Genomic DNA, 23,128 nt, shown 5'->3' with positions numbered 1-23,128 from the left:
GGGGGGTTTACCCACATATGCGGTCCTCTCCAAGGTTTCTCATAGTCATTCACATCGACGTCCCACTGGGGTGAGTTTTTCCTTGCCCTTATGTGTGCTCTGTACCGAGGATGTCGTTGTGGCTTTTGCAGCCCTTTGAGACACTTGTGATTTAGGGCTATATAAATAAACATTGATTGATTGATTGATTGATAACCCTAACCCTCTAACACTGGGCCTAACCCTAACCCTAACCCTAACCCTAACCAAATAACTCTAAATTAAGTCTTTGTTACTTAGAATATTTTCCCTTAGTGTCCAAATAACTCTAAATTAAGTCTTTGTTACTTAGAATATGTTCCCCTAGTGCCCAAAAAACTCTAAATTAAGTCTTTTTTACTTAGAATATGTTCCCCGGTGAATGCGCATATGAAACCGGTGGGGTTCGGTACCTCCAACAAGGTTAAGAACCACTGAACTAGTGCTTAAAAAGCAACACGTTTCGTCAAAGGAGGAGCTACTCTACTGCTACCATTTAAATTGAGGCGCATGCGCAGTTGGGCGCAAACGAGACTTAGATCTTACACAACCCCGGTTTCTTTCTTCATTCTGCCTGCATTTTGCTCGCCGGTAGTGTGGCAGCCCCTCTCACGTTTGGCGTTTTTTATTTTTTTCCACTTCCCCCCTTAGTGAATCGCCGCTTTTTTGGAAATGAGTGGGGACCATTCCCACGAGGACCAGGTAACGTCGTGCCGTGTTTTTTTTTTCCAGAAGTCAACGCGTACATACTTGCTAACATATAAATTGTTTGGCTTGACATGGTAACTTAGCTAAGTGTGGACGCTGGTCTGCTAATTCGCCTTTGGCCAAGTGTTTTCAGTAGGCTTTAACTGTATTGACAATATCTATTACTAATGTGTTATTGTTGACGACCGTGTGACATTATTCCCGTTTTACACGGTCAGGCGTGAACACGAATAAAAGAGCGTGGCGTGACCGTGTGGCTCCCATTTATTGTGGCGCTAGCATTTAGCATTAGCTTTAGCAGTCTATGTATTAACCGCTAAGTCACATTAGCAGGCGAGCTAACCTAGCCGGGAAGCTAACACGCCATCCAGCAAGTTCAAAGTTAGTTAGCCGGCTGGCTAGCCCGTACGAAATGTAACCATTATCTATTTTATGTGATTTTTTTTCCCCCCCCTCTCTCTCTCGTCAGATTGACTGTGGCTCTCGTGTCAACGGTAAGCGTCTTGTTTTATCGTACACATTATTGTCCTCATTTCTTACATATCTTCTGCGAGAAATGACAGCATGAGATTAGTTGAGAGTAGAGAGGACAGAAATGGCGTCCAGAGACTAAGTCCTGTCTTTCACTCACAAGCGTCTATTGTTCAAAAGGGAGGTCTTGCCACAGCTGTTTGAAACATATTATTTTTAACTAGAGTCGCTATTTGGATACAACTAGAGGTGTTTTATCGATTTATTGTGTTAAATGGGCCAGTTGGTGAGCGCAAACGGGTACATTTTTCACCTGAAAGTGAGGGTTTGGGGGTTGAGGACTTAGTCTCTGCGCCATTTTCTTTTTCGGCGCAGCGGCCTGACTGCTGCAAGCTGAACCTTAGCTGAGAGGTGTGCATCGCAGAGAGGGACTGTGCATGCTCCAGATAGATTATTTGAGGCTAAGATCAACAACATTATGTGTTATAGCGATATCAGCATCCTTATTTATAACATTACCGGCGTTTCGGTCACAGCGGGGTTGCAATCCTCCTTCCTCGGAGACCAACTTTTGACAGCACTAGAGAAGAGGCTTTGGACTTTTTTTTTGTTTTAAACTGAGCATTGCCTCTATTACTTGACTAATATGCAATAATGAAAAACAATGATTTTAAATTATTACATATTAAGGGAATTAATATCTTATAGAATAGAAAGTACTTTATTGATCCCTGGGGGAAATTCAGCACCACAGTTCGCTCACAATAGACAATAATAATAATAAACAATATAATGTATATAATATATAAATAATATAAATATATTCTACATATACTCTACATTTAAGTGCAGTCAAGAAGGAATTAGGGCTGCAACAACTAATCGATTAAAATCGATTATTAAAATAGTTGCCGATTAATTTAGTCATCGAGTCGTTGGAGCTATGCACATGCGCAGAAATTTTTTTTTTTTGTTTTTTAAATTTAAAAATTTTAGATTAAATTTTTTAATTTAAAATTTTATTTTTTTTAATAAACCTTCATAAACTGCAACATTTACAAACAGCTGAGAAACAATCAAAATAAGTGTGGTGCCATTATGCTGTTTTTTTCCCAATAAAATACTGGATAGGATAGAAATGTAGTTTGTCTTTTTTATCCGATTATTAATCGATTAATCAAAGTAATAATCGACAGATTAATTGATTATCAAATTAATCATTAGTTGCAGCCCTAGAAGGAACATATGCATTATACAGTCTGATGGCTGTCGGTATGAAGGACCTCCTGTGTTGTTCCGTGTTGCATTTTGGGAGTCTGAGCCTTCCACTGAACGTGCTCATTCTCCCCGCAAGGTCCGAGTGTAGTGGGTGGGAGGTGTTGTCCATAATGGCTAGGAGTTTTGCTAGACTTCACCTCTCTGTCACCACCGCCAGAGAGTCTAGCTCCAATCCCACAACGTTACTGGCCTTCTCTACCAACTTGTCCAGTCTGTTTGCGTCCCTTGCTCTCAGCCCGCTGCCCCAGCAGGCCACTGCGTACAAGAAGGCGTCCGCCACCACCGACTCGTAGAACATCTTCAACATCTTTGTACAGACGTTGAAGGATCCTAGCCTCCTGAGGAAGTAGAGGCGGCTCTGTCCCTTCTTGTAGAGTGCCTCAGCGTGTTTTGACCCATTCAGCTTGTTGTCGATGTGTACTCCCAGGTATTTATAATCCTCAACCATGTCCACATCGACCCCCCTGATGGAAACAGGGGTCGCCGGAGTACTCCTCCTCTTTCCCAGGTCCTATGTTAGGGCTCTCAGAGCTACACCATATGTGTTTAACACTTTAGTATGGGGAACATATTCTAAGTAACAAAGACTTAATTTAGAGTTTTTTGGACACTGGAGGAACATATTCTAAGTAACAAAGACTTAATTCAGAGTTATTTGGTTAGGGTTAGGGCCAGGGTTGGAGGGTTAGGGTTATAATAAGGCTTAACCTTGTTGGAGGTACCGAACCCCACCAGTTTCATATGCGCATTCACCGAACCCTTCTTTAGTGAAAAATAAAATGTTTTTTTTTTTCAAATTCAAGACAAAGTTATATGTTTTTGGTAACACTTTAGTATGGGGAACATATTCTAAGTTACAAAGACTTAATTTAGAGTTTTTTGGACACTAGAGGAACATATTCTAAGTAACAAAGACATAATTCAGAGTTATTTGTTTAGGGTTATAATAAGGCTTAACCTTGTTGGAGGTACCGAACCCCACCAGTTTCATATGCGCATTCATGGAACCCTTCTTTAGTGAATAATAAAAAGTTTGGTTTTTTTTTCAAATTCAAGACAAAGTTATGTTTTTGGTAACACTTAAGTATGGGGAACATATTCTAAGTAACAAAGACTTAATTTAGAGTTTTTTGGACAGTAGGGGAACATATTCTAAGTAACAAAGACTTAATTCAGAGTTATTTGGTTAGGGTTAGAGGGTTAGGGTTATAATAAGGCTTAACCTTGTTGGAGGTACCGAAACCCACCAGTTTCATATGCGCATTCACCGAACCCTTCTTTAGTGAAAAATAAGATGTTTTTTTTTTCAAATTCAAATTTCGATTAAGGCATTAATAAGTACTTAATAATGACTAGTTAAGAGCCAATATGTTACTAATTTGCATGTTAATAAGCAACTAATTAATGGTGAATATGTTTCCCATACTAAAGTGTTACCATGTTTTATTACTGGTGCACAAAATGAACCGTGCATGAACATCACCTTGTTCAAAGAACAAAACCAACACAGTGCATAAACTCACAACAAATTTCACACCTGCAAATCAGTGTGACTTTTACTGTTGCCATATCTGTAATACGCCGATAGGGAGAAGTTTTTTTTTACACGATGAGTCGGGTGTGTCTTGACCTCCGCCGGACCCCTGAGCTCGACTCACCGTACCCCTAGGGTTCGATCGAACCCAGGTTAAGAACCACTGTTTTAGAACATACTGTACTAACAGTGTGGAAGGTCTCAAAAGTACAGTAAATAGATGTAAGGTTACTAACAATTGTTGCAAACTTCTACATTTACATTATTCTTAAATGAAGGAAATAAATGTTTGAATCAAAGGGCTGTGGCACTACTTACAATTAACGGCTTCTATGTATCTTTCCATGTTGTCCTTTTTAAGAGTGCCGATATTAATGCATTATGTTGGCTGATTGGTGATGGGTGCATGTTCTCAATTTTTTTAAATTCATAAACCTGAGCTCTATAGTTTACAGCACAGGTGTCAAACTCAAGGCCCCTGATGCCAGATCTGGCCCATCATATCATTTTGTGTGGCCCGGCAGAGCCTGGATATAATGTGCGTCAAATTACTCTAACTTTCTTTCTGATCAAGTGTATCAGTTTTTCCCAAATATATGAACTTCATGAGAATGTGTATCTTAAGTTTTGATATATTCCAATCTTGCAACAAATACATCTGTATATATACTGTATTACCCATTTTTTTGTAAGAATAAATAAATATCTGCTTCTCATCTTGCCTAATAATTTAAAAGCAAGTTACGTGTATGTGAAAACATTAATAAAATGCATAAGCAATTTTATAGTTTTATCTGAGCGTGAGTGTTGTCTATCTGTGTTGGCCCTGTGATGAGGTGGCGACTTGTCCAGGGTGTACCCCGCCTTCTGCCCGAATGCAGCTGAGATAGGCTCCAGCAAACCCCGCGACCCCAAAAGGGACAAGCGGTAGAAAATGGATGGATGGATCTTCATATTTATTCACTGTTATAAACAGCCATAACTGGGATGGGGCCCTCAATGAAAATGAGTTTGACACCTCCGGATTACATGATAAAATTATTTGTTTTTTAAATGAAGTTTTTGCCTTGGTTGTATCCATCAATTTTCTACCGCTTATTCCCTTCGGGGTTGCGGGGGGCGCTGGGGTATTGCATAAACACTTCTAAATAAGTTATTGGTTGATGTGATATTCAGATTAGCAGTATTCTTTTTAGAGCAGGGATTCCAGACAGGTAGCTTGTGAGCTACCATAAGCTCTCCACCTTATTTTGAATAGCTCATTACAGGGTCAAATATATGCCCAAATGCTTAGTGTTTTTATAACTGTTCAATTTAGACATTTCACTGTTCAATAACACCACACGGTTTTAATTGGAGATCTGCTCATAAATTAAGTAGAATATATATTTTCCATTAACAAACACAAATGGCTCACTTCCTGTTTCTTTTTGTCAAGCTAACATCAGTAAATTATGGAACTTAGACTCCACTGGACTCAAATAATTTATTGTTTCCCTACACATGTACACACTTTAAACTTTTACTGGCAATTTAGCTTAATTTTATGCTACACAAGCACATTTGTACAGTATTTTAACCCCCTTGAAATGCAAAGATGTCTATCTCCTATAATAAAAACTCAGTGTGTGTGTATGTCTTGGTCTGTCTACTTTGACTGTGAGCAGAGAAAGAAAATGTTTTGTTCACTTGCATGTTTTGACCTGTCGCCAGTTCACATTATTTCCAACAATGAAAAAATGAGAACGTGTTGCCAGAAGTGAATACCCAGGAGCGGGTATTCATTGAAAGTCACTTCCTTAGAGAAAATCACTGTTTTTTTTCGTTTGCCATGCATTAGTCATGATGTGTAGTAATACCGGAAACCTGATTTGTAGAGCTCCCGCCATCAGTGTGTGAATGTGTGTGTGAATGGGTAAATGTGGAAATACTGTCAAAGAGCTTTGAGTACCTTGAAGGTAGAAAAGCGCTATACAAGTATAACCCATTTATCATTTATTTATAATTACAATCTTGTAAGAACCTTGTTTTTTTCTTGTAGACCCCCACAAGCATAAAGATAAATATAAAGAACACAAAAAGGACCACAAGAAGGATAAGGAACGAGAAAAAATAAAGCATGGCAATGGGTAATGCCTTTTTATCTCCAACTTTAAAATACATACCTTTTTAGGACTGGGCGATTATGGCAAAAATCAACATACAAAACTACCTCGATTTTTGTTAATGTACGATTATCCCACTCTCGATTACTACTATACTCTACCTTTTGGTCGAAGTAATCTCTATTGTGATTAAACTGACTTTAAATGTTTTTTTTTTTAGATACAAGCTGCTCTCGTTAGTGTTTTGAGTTTTCCTCCATGACGCTTTTGTGTAGTGGACTGGATTGGACAGTGTCACACGGCTTCTGGTTTTCTGGCAGCTTTCACACCAAACTACACAACCAGTAGTTTATTTTAGCAGGTTAGCGTATTCGTAGAGCAAGAATTACGGGGGGGGGCAAAATACCCGACAACGGTTTTACAAGGGTTAGAAGCGAATAGTCTGTATCGATTATTTTGGATTAATCGCCCAACCCTACATACATACCTTCCTGTCTTAGATGGTGCTTAAGTGCTGTTCCACTAAATGTTTCTGTTTTATTTGACACATAAGTGACCACTCATCCGACAAAAAACACAGAGACAAAGATAAGGAAAGGAGCAAGCACAAAGATGGCAGCACAGACAAATACAAGGACAAGCACAAGGAAAAGAAGGTGGGGCATATTTAGTCTTAAGGGTCCTACTGTTTTGTCCCACCACAATTAAATGTCATCACTTACTGCTGTGAACTAATACATTTGTTCAGCAGATAAAGGTCCTTGATGTGAAAGTCAAAAAGGAGAAAGAAAATGGTTTTGCCAGGTATGTATGCTCTGTTTTTATATTAGTTTACAGGAGAATTGCACTTTTTGAGGGAAATTTGCCCCTCATTCACAATCCCTATAAGAGTATTTTAATGGGTATTCGATTTATTACGCTAATAAAGCTCTCTAAAAAAATTGAAAAACCGGCAACAATACTCAATTTATACTTCGTGACCTGAATATTAACAAAATACTAGCGACATTGTTCTTGTAAGAGTTCCTTGATCGCTTGTAACTAAATTCTGCAGCTGTTGACATACTGAGCCGGTGAGCTGCTGCATCGCGTCTGAGTTGGTAAAAGTTCATTCTAGATAATAACTCGTATCTCTCACTTTTATAGTAGAAGGTTGTGGCAATAAACCGAGACGTTGGTCAGCTTTGACATTTAATTTATACCCGGAAGACATCGCAAAGAAGACTAGACAATATACCGTATTTTTCGGACTATAAGTCGCAGTTTTTTTCATAGTTTGGCCGGCCGGGGGTGCGACTTGTACTCAGGAGCGACTTATGTGTGAAATTATTAACACATAACCGTAAAATATCAAATAATATTATTTAGCTCATTCACGTAAGAGACTAGACATATAAGATTTCATCGGCTTTAGCGATTAGGAGTGACAGATTGTTTGGTAAACGTATAGCATGTTCTATATGTTATAGTTATTTGAATGACTCTTACCATAATATGTTACGTTAACATACCAGGCACGTTCTCAGTTGGTTATTTATGCGTCATATAACGTACACTTATTCAGCCTGTTCACTATTCTTTATTTATTTTAAATTGCCTTTCAAATGTTTATTCTTGGTGTTGGGTTTTATCAAATACATTTCCCCAAAAATGCAACTTATACTCCAGTGCGACTTATGTTTTTTTTCCTTCTTTATTATGCATTTTCGGCCAGTGCGACTTATACTCGAGCAACTTATACTCCGAAAAATACGGTATTTGTTTGCTCCCAGCATTTTCTGCCTGTGTACTATGATGATCAACTAATCGTAACACAAGTCTTGTGCTGAATGATATAAACATCCCACCAGTCGGCATCCCACTGAGAGCAGACATTTTACAGTAAGTGATTGTATTATGTTCGTAGTTTGTATTTCTTGCTTAGCACTTAGCAATACCGCTACATGATGCTTAGTGTTTAAATCTGCTTATCACTCAGCTTCTAAAACTTGTTGCTCATGTTCAATTTATTTAGGCTCAAAAATGTAAGGTTCTGGGTCATCATTTGTCTCAAGGTAGTCATTGTTGTCTCTCATGATGCCATGATTAGTAGTTGTAGTTGAAGGACATAGCAAGTGTAATGCGCTCTGTGAAATTAATGCTCCACCTTAATGCGCAAAATGACCAAAATACGTAAATATTACGTTATGAATGTGCCCGCTACTAGATTACATATGTACCTACAACATGTATATAAAACAATGATGGGGGCTTTTGGATGTTTTTCAGAGCACATTATAGGCTGAGTGGATTACATCCCAATTACCTGCATTGTTAGCTACCTTTTTCTAGCTTTTATTTGATTTATAATGCATAAAAAGGGACATTTATGTTCTTGTCTCACATAGGGATTGTGAATGTTAGGCAAAAACAAGTGATCTTCCTGATGTAAAAATTTAACTTTGATTGTAATACTGCTTTTACTAGCCCACCACATGTTAAATGTGAGCCTGAGAATGACTTTTACCACTCCCCTAAACACGAGAAGTCTCTAAAGAGAGAGCGGGATGACGACAACGAGTGAGTAACCCATCATAATCATTGTCGTTGCTAAGTTCGCCAGAATGATTGACTGACTTAACATGTTTGTTTCAGTTATGACTTTAAGGCCAAAAAAGTAAAGACAGAAAATGACAAGAAGGACAAGAAAAGGAAACCAACTGAGGTAAGTGCATACTTTGCACTTAAAGGGACTTCATAACCATACCTGAAATTATTGGTGCATTAAAATTACATTGATAATTTTCCACAAAACGTATTAAATTCTAATGCAAATACATATATTTGTCTATATTAGAGCAGCATAACCTTCAGTTGAGTTGAACACAAATTACAGTCACTAAAATGACAAATGCCTCTGATAGATAAGAGAAAATGGGAAAATTATAATCTGTGAAAGGATTTGCTAAAGTGCTGCTGTATAATTAATGAGAGTGTAACGGTTCATTAAAAAAAAAAGATTTTAAGCATAATATAATGTTGCCGATACGATTAATGGATATTGCATTTTTAGAACAATACGATCTGAAACGATTCAGTGAGATAAAACAGATTTGTTAACTTGGCAAAAAATCAACTGATGTGACTGAAATAAAAACTGAACACTGGACACTGCAAGTAAAGTTTACTATATTCCTGTTATTTCTTGCAATGGAATTGGGTATTGATTTATGGATAAAAACAAGCAAGTCAACGACAATGGCCAATGCATTCACATCTTACTTGAATAAAGTGCAACCACTGCTTTTGGTTGAATTATCAACAGGAAACATCTTCTGTTATCCATTTCAACATTTAAGAAATTCTCAAAACTACAGTAACCAATGTTTTAGCAGTAGATTTCCCTGCTACTTTTGCTGTTTTTTAACATATAATATGATATTGGTGTTAAAAAATTAAATGTGACCATCTTTTCAGGTTGAATTCACAGAAGGTTGACCTCAGAAATTAAGTGCAACCAATTTTTTTTTTTAGGTTAAATGAGCAGGTGTTTAACGTGCTATACCACTTACATTTAAAAAAACGCTACGGTGAAAAGTCACAACAAATACAAACGCCACAACCCAACAACATAAAGCCATAACACAACAATTATAAGCCAAAACTAGACAATATAAAGATGCATCGTAACTTACTGCGGACAGGTTTCGGTGACGGACCACAATGGCTAAGGCGGAAAGTTGGAAATGGTGTAATGAACAAAGTTGGAAAAGTACGTAAAGTGTGACCACTTTCTCAGTCATGAACAGTGTTGGGACTAACGCGTTACTAAGTAACGCCGTTAGTTTTGGCGGTAACTAATAATCTAACGTGTTATTTTTTATATGCCGTAACTCAGTTACCGTTACTGCATGATGCGTTACTGCGTTATTTTACGTTATTTTTATGTAGTATCGGCTAGAAACAGAAGATCTGAGTGTGTTTTATTGGAGCGCTCCGGTGGAAAATAAGAGGCGTGCTTTCTGTGGGTGGGGGAAAGCACGCCTCCCCGCAGGGGAGACGTTACTCCAGAGCCGTACTTCGGGGCTAACAACCTTCACTTTACCCGGAAGAGGGTCTTTACAGCTGAGGGTGAATGACGAGACCGGCGGTTTGTTGCAACTTTGTGACTTTATTGGACGCAGCCATCCACCAAGCTAGAACACCTGCACACACTCACTGTCGCCGCTCCCTCACCTCTGTCGCCCACTCACTCACTGACGTCACTCACCTCACATGTTGTCATATCTTAAAGGGCCACACACACACCCATACGCTACTCTCATAACAACTAACAAGACATCATGGTGAAGCCAGAAGTCAAGTTTTTTAACATGGAGACATTCTCAATACTTTTCTTTTGTCGAGCACAAAGAAAATAACATTTTAGTTAAATTTAAGTTGTGTCTTGGATCAAAGATCCTATCTACTTAGAGTTCAAGTTAAAGTGCCATTATGTTGCAGCTATTTAAAATAGTTTTGTCATTTTTTTCTGGCCTGAAATAAATTGGCCCTTTGAAACATATCTTTGTCTTTGTGTGTTGTATGTAGACCACATTGTTTGTGTGTTGTATGTAGACCACATTGTTTGTGTGTTGTATGTAGACCACATTGCTTTCTGAGTTCAGTGATGCAAATGCATGTCAAGTTGATCAACAGATGGTATTATTCTCCAGTGCAATAACAGTACTGAAATGAAGGCTAAAAGGGCATTAATGGGAGCCTTAAAAAAAAGGGGGAATAAAGAAGTAACTAAATAGTTACTTTTCACAGTAACGCATTACTTTTTGGTGTAAGTAACTGAGTTAGTAACTGAGTTACTTTTGAAATAAAGTAACTAGTAATTGTAACTAGTTACTGGTTTTCAGTAACTAACCCAACACTGGTCATAAATGACATTTTCAATATTACGAATATACTATGTTCAGTACACTCTTTTTCACCTTCCACCTCAGCCACACATGGTCTGTCATCGAAAGTTGTTCCATTGTCATTTCCGTTGTGTCCATCACATACTTTGTGGCTTACAGTTGTGTTGCGGCTTAAGATAATATTTTGTTGTGAGGTTTGTGTTTGTGGCTTTTGCAATCCTGTTGTTATAGTTTATGATATTGTCTTGTAGCGTTTGCATTCGTCATTCTTGTTTTTGTGACTGATGGCGTCGGGCAGACAGACCTGAGCAATGTTTAACGTCCTTATCAAAAGTGCTAAACTTCATATAAAGTCTGCCTTTCTTATATCCAATGTTTTCTTTTTTTCTAGTATCGATAAAAGCAATATATTGCCTTTATGAAATGCTGTTGGATTGATACCTATCTTCAGGAAGGCCAACTTACCAAGCACAAATCAAAGTAGTTGAATTTTTGTAATATGAATCGATATAACGATTAAGCGTTACACCCCTACTTACGCTACAATAGGTATGTACCGTATTTTCCGCACCATAAGCCGCCCCGCGTTGTAAGCCGCACCTTCAATGAATGGCATATTTCAAAACTTTGTTTACCTATTAGCCGCCCCGTGTTATTAGCCGCACCTACGCTACGCTAAAGGGAATGTCAAAAAAACAGTCAGATAGGTCAGTCAAACTTTAATAATATATCACAAACCAGCGTTCTAACAACTCTGTTCACTCCCAAAATGTAATGTGCAAATGTGCAAATGTGCAATCACAAAAATAGGAACACTCAAAATAGTGCAGAGCAATAGCAACATCAATAACTCAACGTTGCTCGAACGTTAGTGTCACACAACACACAAAATAAACATTTAAAGCTCACTTTCTGAAGTTATTACTCATCCACAAATCCCTCGAAGTATTCTTCTTCGGTGTGCTTCACTTGTTTTTTGACACCATCTATGATGTGGACGCGCATGCAGTCATAGATCAACAGGGACGGAGCTGCGTGAAAAAAGTCACCCGGTCCCTTCGCTCATCTTTTCTTCATCAATCCATCCCTTCGAGTTAGCTTTTATGATGACGCCGGCTGGAAAGTTCTCTTTTGGCAAGGTCTTCCTTTTGAATATCACCGTGGGTGGAAGTTTCTGGCCGTTAGCATGGCAAGCTAGAACCAGTGAAGGACGACTTCTCATTCCCTGTGGTGCGAATATTCACCGTACGTGTTCCCGTTGTATCCACAGTGCGGTTCACATGAATATCAAAAGTCAGTGGAACCTTGTACGCGTGTCTCTTAGTAGGAGACATTTTGTGGTCTTTACAGAAACACACAAATGAAATGAACCGTAATATCCGCGCGCTTCTTCTTCTACGGGGGCGGGTGCTCACCTTGGCGGTTGCTTACAGTAGAAGAAGAAGCGCTTCCTCTTCTATGGGGGCGGTTGCTTACCGTAGAAGAAGAAGCGCTTTCTCTTTTACGGGGAAAAAAGATGGCTGCTGTTTACCGTAGTTGCGAGACCTAAACTTTATGAAAATAAATATTAATATTAACCCATATATAAGGCATGCGCAAAATACGGTAGATGCAAGTAAGTTAGTCTTTTGGAATAAAAGTGCAAAATGCTTGTTGAGATGTACCAGTGCATGGATGAAGCTCTATCTATTTCCTATGAACGCCATACTTTCCAAACTTTTAGTTTTTCCCAGCGCCCTTGTGTTCCCATTCGTTTTCCCTTGTATTTTTAAAAATCATCTTCAATACTGTGGAAGCAGCACAGTTTCCGGTATGCTCTGCAGCACTCCGGAAAAATGTGTGTTACAAATCGTCTCTGTAAATTCAGGACTTCAAAATTAAAGCAAGGCCATAACACTGTTGATTGACTGGAGGCAGTTGGTTCTTTTTCAGGTCATACTCTAATCCTAAATCTCCTAATTTTCTGCAGGGTATGGTTTAAGCATTTAATATGCCCACAACAATCAAGCACATAAGCAGATATGATAAAAGTAGTTTAAATTGCTATGCAATTGCGATAAATGCATTTCTCTAACGCATTAAGATAAAGCAGCTAATAGTTAGGGCAGTAGGAGCTGTTTGCAAGACTTTAGGCCCAATCCAAGTTTGCCCCCTTAATCCTTCCTCCATTGTTTCATCTTTTGCCCTCACCCCTTGTAACATTGGGCCAAGATGTAGTGGTGAAATATGCGCTCTAAGAAATGTGACGCCACTTGTTCAGTATGGTGGCTGTGATGTAGGCAGTAACATACTCTACTACGATGTACTAAGCTACCTAGCAGTTACAGAAAGATAGCAAGCTATAAAAACAAACGTCAGTGTTAAGGAGCTACAATATGTACACTAATTGGTCATCATGACAAGAGATTTTAGAATTAAAAATGTTCTAAACGTGACAAATGTAAATTCTGAAAGTAGATTAGCTGTATTTAATCCTGAAATGTAGTAAATTGTAGGGAAGTCCGTTTGTGGCTTGTCTGACAATGTAGTTTACTAGCTATAGTCGCATTAGCCAGCTCGTAGGATGAGCAATTTTGAATTCAAAACATGGGAATATTTATGTTAAGGCTGAAACGACGCGTCGACGTAGTCGACGTCATCGGTTACGTAAATACGTCGACGCCGTTTTTGTGCGTCGACGCGTCGCATATTTACGTCACACTACCGTCATGGCGGACCGCAAAGCAGACGATCAAAGCAGACGATGCGAGCGGTGCGAGCGAGGGGGGAAAAGCATGCCAAAAGTGGTCAAAAGTGTGGGAGTATTTCAATAAACGGCCTAATAATGTTGTTGTATGCACACTGTGTCGAGCGGAAATGGCCTATCATAGCAGCACAACGGCTATGAACGAACATTTGAAAAGAAAACCATCAACTAGTCAATCGTCCGCGCCAGCATACGTTATTCATTACACAAAAACATGACTGTGTCATTTGTATCTGCTAGGGGTGTAACGGTACGTGTTTTGTATTGAACCGTTTCGGTACGGGGCTTTCGGTTCGGCACGGGGGTGTACCGAACGAGTTTCTAAGCTAAAGCTAACTTTAGCTGCTAAAGTCTTAACAATAACAAGCTGCTTCGCTCCTCTGCGTCTGTCTCAGCACGCAGCATTGTCCCACCCACACAACCATCTGATTGGTACACACGCAGCATTGTCCCACCCACACAACCATCTGATTGGTACACACGAACCATTATCAGCCAATCAGCAGTGTGTATTCAGAGCGCATGTAGTCAGCGCTTCAGCGTCGAGCAGATAGGTGTTTAGCAGGTGAGCATCAGGCAGCGGACTCTCCCCAAATGATAATAAACACCTCCCAGTCAACTACTAGTAACATCACTATGAGCCCGTTGACCTTCTAGAAATATAAACTGCAGCTCAGCTCACTCGCAGTCCTGGCTTGAGGTGAAGGCTAATTACCTCTCGTTCCAGCCACATCGACCCCTTCTGAGCGCCTATTTTCAGCTGCTGGGAATATTGTAAACAAGAAAAGAAGCAAAGCAAGTAGACATGCTAACCTTTCTTCATTACAACTGTTAGTCACTCACTGGAATGAGTAGAATTGGTTATTGTGTACTGTGTTGGACTGGATGTTTATTTTGCACATTTTAAAAGCAATACTTAATGTTTACAGTGCTCCAGAATATTTAGATTGCCACTTTTTTGTATTGGATGTTTATCTTTATTTTTGCACATTTTAGCAAATAAGCAATACTTTCACTTTTGTTGAAATGTTTACACTGTTGTTACAGAATATTTCGTTTTGCACTTTTTTGTATTGGATGTTTATCTTTATTTTTGCACATTTTAAAGCAAAATAAGCAATACTTTTACTTTTGAAATGCTTATACTATTGCAGAATATTAAGATTTGCACTGGATGTTGACTTTTATATTTGCACATTAAAAAGCAAATAAGCTACTTTTAATTTTGTTAAATGTTAAAAGTTTTAAATGTTTACATTGTTACAGAATATTTAGTCATGTTGTTGTCAATGTTGACTGAGTGGCCATACTTCTTTTTTTTTGTAAATAAAAGCCATGCCTTTTGAAAAAACGGGCCTACATTTATTTTTTCATCTTCATTTTGAATAAAAAAATTAATCGGTAAAAGGAAAAATAATCTATAGATTAATCGAAAAAATAATCTATAGATTAACCGATTAATCGAAAAAAAATAATCTATAGATTAATCGATAGAAAAATAATCGTTAGCTGCAGCCTTAATTTATGTGGAGTAGCAAACTATTAAATACCTGATAAAATATGATGTTATTACTATGACACTCAATAATGTTTAGGAGTTATATGATTTCTGCTCAGCCTTCTTCTCATAACACTTGATTTTAAGTGTGGTTACGACCACACTTCTTTTCAGAAGCTACACATCACTTAGCTCTTCCCTTAACTTTGCAAGAGTATTGGGATACCAGTTGCTCGACGTGAATGTGCAAATTCGAGGGCAAAGGGGTAATGGGGACGAATGGGATTCAGCCTTAAGTGTTGTGGAGTTGTAGTTCATCTTGATCTTTTTCATGTGTGACAATCCCACTGTCAGCAGCAGCGCTGTGGGCTCTGTACAGAGGATATCGTTGGGGCTTGTGCAGCCCTTTGAGACACTTGTGATTTAGGGCTATATAAATAAACATTGGTTGGTTGATTGTTATCCAGTTGAAGCAGTGATGCAACTTTGCGAGTAACGGAATCCTTATTGATGCTCTCCAAAAATGGAAAACTTGCTCTTCATAACATGAATCTTTGCCATGGCGCTCAGGTCCTGCTTGCATGTGTGGAAAGTTTTGCTTTTAAATTTATTTGATGTCTAATTGTGTTGATCGTATGTTTATCCTGATCATGGTGCTCCATTTTTTAAAATAATTTAGCATGCCTGTGACATCGGTCTGGAAGGCTAAACATCAACATTGAAAAGCTCTTTGGTGCTCACGTTCTTAAAAGAAGTTCTAATTAAAAGGAATAGCTATGCCACCACATTCACCATGTCAGTCGAACTACAGTGAAAAATGCTCACATGTCCTGCAATTGCTCTTCAACGGCATCACATCACACTGTGACAGAATTAGCATAAATAGCAGCAACAATCTCCGGGTTTTGTTTATAAAATCACCAAAGAGTGCATCTGCAGCCTCAATTAATGCTTCTTTCACAATTTTGCCGTCATTGAAACAGGGCGTGCACGTGACCGTCATTGCGCTCAAATGGTTTGACTCGTGGGGATGCGGTTTGTTGGTATGTACAGACAAAGGAACGAGCAGTAGCAGAGAAAGCCATAGGGTTTCATGGACGATTGGTGGGTCAAAACCCTTAAATAAAAAAGGCTGTTATCTAAATATTTTTGTTTTTCAATCCACATAAATCAATAGATGTATGATTTTTTGTGTTAAATAAGGATGTAATGGTACATGCAGGTTTGTAATCAGTTATTACACAGGGAACTAGGTTTAGTACAGAGGAATACCAAACTCTAAAGGGTACACATTGAGTGAGGAACAGTGTTTCTTGTGTTATATAGGCAAAGGATTTTTCCGTCTATAGTTGGAAATCCATATTTTTGTCTCTGTAAAAATATTTTCCGTTTTTCTTAGTTTTTTTTTTTATCTACAATGTGCGTTAAAATCTTGATCCGTCTCTTTGCCATACCTGCCATCAACTACTGTTTTCCCGTAATGAGTATGCTTTTTGATAATCCATTCCGGTTTGCAGATGCAGTGGTAAAAACTGTTTTCCATTAAAAAATTAACTTAAAAATCGAAGCTACATAGCTTAACTACATTTTCCAGTAGCTTTGCTACTTTTTAAACAAGTAGCGATTTCCGTCGCTTAGCTATTTTTTAGACCCATGTAGCGGTTAGCTAAGTTACATGCGACAAAAGAAGAGAGAGAGAGAAGAATACGAGAGAAATGAACTAGTGTAACTCCACAAGCAGGGGACAAAATATACGGGGAAACCCATGATGATTGGTTGGTTTACAATGATTACACGATTGGTTAAGATTAGGGCAGAACATTACGGACAGGCCAATCAGAGGCAAGATAGGGCTCATCCAACCAAGAAGGGAAATCGCATCAGACACGCACATCCCAAATTGCGACAAGAGAGTCTGAGAAGAGAAGAGGGTATATTCAAGCGGGCAATCTATATATTAAGAAGAACTAGTGGAAGATGGCAGAGGGATTCTCTTCTTTAGATTTTTGTTTTAGCGATGTAGACAACATCCAGGAAGCCCACAATGCGTCTACTTGGCCACATTTGGACAAATATATGCGTCTGGATAAAACAATGCCCAAAACATTAATTTTAGTTGTTTACCATGTAAGCCCAAATCAAAACTGCTCTCGACATGTAAGACGGGGAATACACATTTAAGAAAATACATGATTGTGGCAGACGTGATGATATTTGCTACAAGTATAGCCTGTCTAAATGCTAATTTAAATTTTCCTTAGTGTTTTAGAACAAGACAATAGCTCACATTTTGTTCATTAATACTACAGTTTATTTTTTGACATTGAATAGTTGAATAATTTTGAAACATAAACATGACTGCAATATATTTATTTCATGCTATAAATCACAAATGTCTATTCAGATCAAGGAAGTTAGCTAATAGAGTAAACATTGTGTGTACTCTTTATGATTTTTGCATTTGGAGCAGTTAGAAATGGAGAGGTAGTCGAAGAGACAGAAATTGGCTATAAAATCCAAGGCAGAATCCACTAAAGCAGAAACAAAAAGGAAAATGCAAGCTGCTCAGAAATTGCCCCCCTTGTCCTCCCACCAGGGCACTGCCCCTGGACCTGTCGCCCAGATCCCTGGCTTATTTTCAGTCTTTTTCATTAAGTTCAAATCACATGCGTTATATGGTTATATGTCTACTTGTTAAACAGTCCAGCCAGTTAAAATCGTCTTCCGTCGTTTGGGAACACTTTGCCGTTTTGGTAAGATCAGATGAAAGTATTGTGCCAGTAAAGATGGGGAACAAGACTACAAGCTGGCTCTACTAACGTTCCACTTAAAGGAGAACTGCAATTTTTTTTGTAATTTTGCCTATCGTTCACAACCCTAATGAAAGACAAGAACATAAGTATTTTTGTTGTTTTGTTTTTCCATTTGTAAAAATCGTTCTTGGTGGCTGGCAATGCAGTGTGTGCGATCCATTCTGCCTCTAAATCACTTTAAAAATGCATCCAAAAACCGCCAACAATACTTCATTTATGTTCCGTACCCTGTATAATAACCAAGCTTTAGCGACATTGTTATTGTAAGAGCGAACACTGAGTAACTGTTTACCTAGCATAATAACACATTGTCTTACAATGGCTTGCTACGGTATTAGCCGTAAGATAGCTACGGCAAGAGGCAAGCTAACTTTTCTCTTTTGAGTTTGTAATGCACAACACAATGCAATAGGACACCAATTTGTACTGACTTCAAAACATGAACAATCATTACAGTATCTGGAAAGTATTCACCCACATTTCATGTTTTGTTTGTACACAGCTAGCTTAACAGTTTATGTACTGTAGTTGTAATAACAAGCATGACGTGTTGCATGTATCGTGATCGTCTGTTTGGTCCAGTTGGCCGGGAACGTTTTTTCAAGTTGACTTTGGGCATTTATGTTGGCATAGCTTGTCTCTCTGCTTTCGTTCGCTCCAATGTTTCACCCTCTGTTCCTGCTCTCTTCTATAACCAACAGTTCATCTACCATATATTCAGGTTAAAAAAATAAAGTTGTGAATCCTCATTTGCCCAAAAATAGTTTTCTTCATTGTCTGTTACCAGGTCTGCCATGATTAGAACACACTCGCATTTATTCCGAAAGTAGGAACACACATTTGTTGCCGGAAGTTGGAAGCGCACTGTTATGGAAACGGAAATACATGTGCCGAGGAAAGAAGTTCCGGTAATGCATGAAATGACCAAATTACTGTAAATATCGTACATATTTTTACAAACGTGTCCGCTACTACATTTTGTATACTTGCAGTATGTATATAAGACTTGTACAATTGTTTGAAGGCTTTAGAAGACTACAATGATGACTCCCATTAGCCGCATTTTGCAAGCGTGTTTTATAATCTTTAATACCCCCCCAAAAAATAAAAAGACGTGTGTGTGTTCTTGTCTCTCATGATTGTGAACGATACCAAAAAAAAAAAAAAAAGTGCAGTTCCCCTTTAAAGCTGCTGTATGTCACAGTTAAGTCGATGCTAATAGGGCGCTTACGCTCCACCATTGTGACCCGCCCTCTTCCGAGTTCAAACCTTCATGATATGCACAAGCACAGAGAAAGGACAAAAGGCGCGAGGGATGTGTTTGGAATAATTTATAGCGTCACTCAATTGTTTAAACACCACGGCAGCCTATTGCATCATTATTTTTTAAATACTTTCATATGCAAGGATCTCTCCTGTGGGTGGGTGTTGGGACATGAAAAATGAAAGCCAACATTTAATTTAGTGTGCACAAGTGTTTTACAAAGTTAAACAAGGCTACAATAGTAACAGACCATGACAGATTGTTCAATATTTCCAAACACCTTCCTTTCTTTCACACAGGACGTGAACTTAATGTAAATATGTAAAAGATATGATGTGAATGAACTATCTGTAGAAAACAAAGAGAAGGGGTAGGATTAAATATAAGATTAGCTTCTTATCCCTTTTAAAGTATGTTGACGTGCTAACCACATGATGTCCCTTAATGTAAACTTTTTACCAAGTTACATTTCTGAAACAAATATTTGCGACAAATATAGACATTTATTTATTAAGACTGTTCTCTTAAACCACTAATTGAAGGTATTGACAGTGTATATCGATCATCATGTTAGTGAAAGCCTCACAGTAAATATGCCAGAATTAGCTAGGCTAGCTAATCTTAATCTGTTGTCCTAAAGCAGGTACCACACAGACATTTACAGACATCATGCATACATTACAAGATCACTTGCAACAAGTCAACATAAGGTGATCAACTAAGCGTGCACATTACACAAACCAGTCCTGTTCCCAACATGACTGGTTTGTCTTTAACCACTGTTTTAATTTTTTTTTTGAAGGTTGGGTACTTGACCGTTTCCATGTGCTAGACAACCATTTGACTAATTGTAGTCTTACATCGCTGAATGTTACAATCACCCCTGGTTATTGATCTAGTATGCACTGCATATTTGGTTTTCTTCTGTATTAAAACCTGTAATGGCAGAAGGGCAAGCTCATTCAAAACATACATCTGAAAAATATCTGTTAGGTATCCAAGTCTTAAAAATTATATTTACTAATAATATTAAAGTATTGATGGTGAAGAGGCGTTCTGTCTTTTTAAAGAGACTTGATGGGTTTTAAGGTGCTCTGTGTTGTATTAGACCAAGTTGTGTAATAATAGGTTAAATGAGAAACTTATCGTGTTCATATACACTTTTGCAGATTCCAAAGTCATAAAAGTTCTTATATGAATATAATTTGATTTAAGTACCAGTCGAGTGGAAAAACAAGTTGCCTCTGTATTGAAGCTATTATCATATTTATCTGATGTATGACACTCTAAAACTTACAAAGTTTGCCAGTAAATTGATCTATCTCGTGGAGATTCCCGAGCCATTTTGAAAGATGAGCTAGCCAGTCAAGTCATTGTGTGACGTAGCGGTAGGAACCACAGATCCCTTCCTTACCAAGAACAATGCAAATCATGTACACCTTGTGGGAGCCAAAAACAACTACTTTTGGCGAAATGATGGTCCACAAACTTATATTTGTGATCCTGAATATAAGCAGTGGGAGCTACAACTTTTAGAAGCTCTGCTAAACAGATCCAGCTTTAGTGAAACTCTTAAAGGCCTACTGAAATGATTTTTTAAAAATTTAAACGGGGATAGTAGATCCATTCTATGTGTCATACTTGATCATTTCGCGATATTGCCATATTTTTGCTGAAAGGATTTAGTAGAGAACATCGACGATAAAGTTCACAACTTTTTAACGCTGATAAAAAAAGCCTTGCCTGTACCGGAAGTAGCGTGACGTCACAGGCTGAAGGGCTGCTCACATTTCCCCATTGTTTACAATGCAGCGAGAGCGATTCGGACCGAGAAAGCGACGATTACCCCATTAATTTGAGCGTGGATGAAAGATTTGTGGATGAGGAACGTGAGAGTGAAGGACTAGAGTGCAGTGCAGGGCGTATCTTTTTTCGCTCTGACCGTAACTTAGGTACAAGGGCTCATTGGATTCCACACTTTCTCCTTTTTCTATTGTGGATCACGGATTTGTATTTTAAACCACCTCGGATACTATATCCTCTTGAAAATGAGAGTCGAGAACGCGAAATGGACATTCACAGTGACTTTTATCTCCACGACAATACATCGACGAAGCACTTTAGCTACGGAGCTAACGTGATAGCATCGTGCTTAAATGCAGATAGAAACAAAAGAAATAAACCCCTGACTGGAAGGATAGACAGAAAATCAACAATACTATTAAACCATGCACCTGTAAATACACGGTTAATGCTTTCCAGCTTGGCGAAGCTTAACAATGCTGTTGCTAACAACGCCATTGAAGCTAACTTAGCAACGGGACCTCACAGAGCTATGATAAAAACATTAACGCTCCACCTACGCCAGCCAGCCCTCATCTGCTCATCAACTCCCGTGCTCACCTGCGTTCCAGCGATCGACGGAAGGACGAAGGACTTCACCCGATCATCCGTGCGGTCGGCGGCTAGCGTCGGATAGCGCGTCTGCTATCCAAGTCAAAGTCCTCCTGGTTGTGCTGCTACAGCCAGCCGCTAATACACCGATCCCACCTGCAACTTTCTTCTTTGCAGTCTTCATTGTTCATTAAACAAATTGCAAAAGATTCACCAACACAGATGTCCAGAATACTGTGGAATTTTGAGATGAAAACAGAGCTTTTTTGTATTGGATTCAATGGTGTCCGAATACTTCCGTTTAACTATTGACGTCACGCGCATACGTCATCATACATAGACGTTTTCAACCGGAAGTTTAGCGGGAAATTTAAAATTGCACTTTATAAGTTAATTTGGCATGTGTTGCAATGTTAAGATTTCATCATTGATATATAAACTATCAGACTGCGTGGTCGGTACTAGTGGATTTCAGTAGGCCTTTAAGTGTCATGTAACAGTATTGCTAAGTGCTAAACAATCAATACAAACATAATAAAACAATAGCATACTGTACAATGTCTGCTTTCACTGCGATGACTGATAGGATGTCCATATCTTCTTGTTGAGAAGAATAATTCATTTTAATCCACACTAAGGGTTAAAAAAATTGCTGCTGACACTGTCTTCTGTTATTGTGTGTATGTCTCCATCTCCAGTTATAATTTGAATATGTGATGCATTACATTGTATCGTATGCATGTTCGAAATAAACTGAAACGGAACTGAATGTCACAGATGAATAACTTTTAGATCCATGGTATAGTCCTCCTATTATCCAGATGAAAGGCATCGTTTATAATGTAGAATAACTTTGACGAGCCGGGATGCAATGCAGCAGTAGCAGGAACGGCAACAAACAAGACATGCCATCTCAATGCTGCATAAGCTTCTTCAGTTTTATGGCAGTTTGCATTCATGCATGTTGCATTACTACCTTCTTCAGTTTCATTTTATAATTACATTAAATTCTCTCGTTTAATCCAGTGCAGGATAAACTAGTTAGCTCTCGGTTATCAATGCTAAAACTACTTTGTCTACATTAACACTTATAATAACATTACTAATATTTGGTCAATATTCAGGTCACAAGATGTAAATAGAGTATTGTTTGTGGGTTTTGGATGGTTATTTAGAGAGTTTTGTGGGCAAATAGAGAGCTCCCATTGACTCCCTGATAGTTAGCGGACCTTTTAATTAGTTATTTATTTACGACTTAGAATGCCTAAAAAAAGAAAAACATGTCTTCATGTCTTATATAAGGATTGTGAATGATAGACCGCACATCTTTCTACATGTCTTTCTAATTTTTGCGTATTTACAGTATGACTGATTTGATACTATGGTCAGAGTGCAGAAGTGTTCCTCCAG

The 23,128-nt window shown here is 38.4% G+C and overlaps 1 protein-coding gene across 4 annotated transcripts in view; it reads left to right on the top strand.

Annotated features, from left to right (window-relative positions):
• Positions 1 to 538: 538 nt before the first annotated feature.
• Positions 539 to 23,128, top strand: part of top1a (DNA topoisomerase Ia) — a 37,753-nt gene continuing 15,163 nt past the window's right edge. The window contains exons 1-7 of one of the 4 annotated variants that reach the window (XM_062046438.1): positions 539 to 720; positions 1,196 to 1,220; positions 6,051 to 6,138; positions 6,695 to 6,770; positions 6,866 to 6,918; positions 8,581 to 8,673; positions 8,749 to 8,818. In XM_062046438.1, coding sequence (XP_061902422.1) covers positions 691 to 720; positions 1,196 to 1,220; positions 6,051 to 6,138; positions 6,695 to 6,770; positions 6,866 to 6,918; positions 8,581 to 8,673; positions 8,749 to 8,818 — 435 coding nt within the window. In that variant the 5' untranslated portion in view covers positions 539 to 690. Of the gene's footprint in view, positions 721 to 1,195; positions 1,221 to 6,050; positions 6,139 to 6,667; positions 6,771 to 6,862; positions 6,919 to 8,580; positions 8,674 to 8,748; positions 8,819 to 23,128 lie in introns of all 4 variants that reach the window. The other 3 variants (XM_062046431.1, XM_062046418.1, XM_062046425.1) reach the window with 3 other exon arrangements.

The sequence above is a fragment of the Entelurus aequoreus genome, linkage group LG01 (genome assembly GCF_033978785.1).
Source record: "Entelurus aequoreus isolate RoL-2023_Sb linkage group LG01, RoL_Eaeq_v1.1, whole genome shotgun sequence".
NCBI classification, from domain to species: Eukaryota; Metazoa; Chordata; class Actinopteri; order Syngnathiformes; family Syngnathidae; genus Entelurus; species Entelurus aequoreus.
The sequence above is the reverse complement of the archived record's forward strand: the minus strand, read 5'-3'. Positions and strand labels throughout refer to the sequence as shown.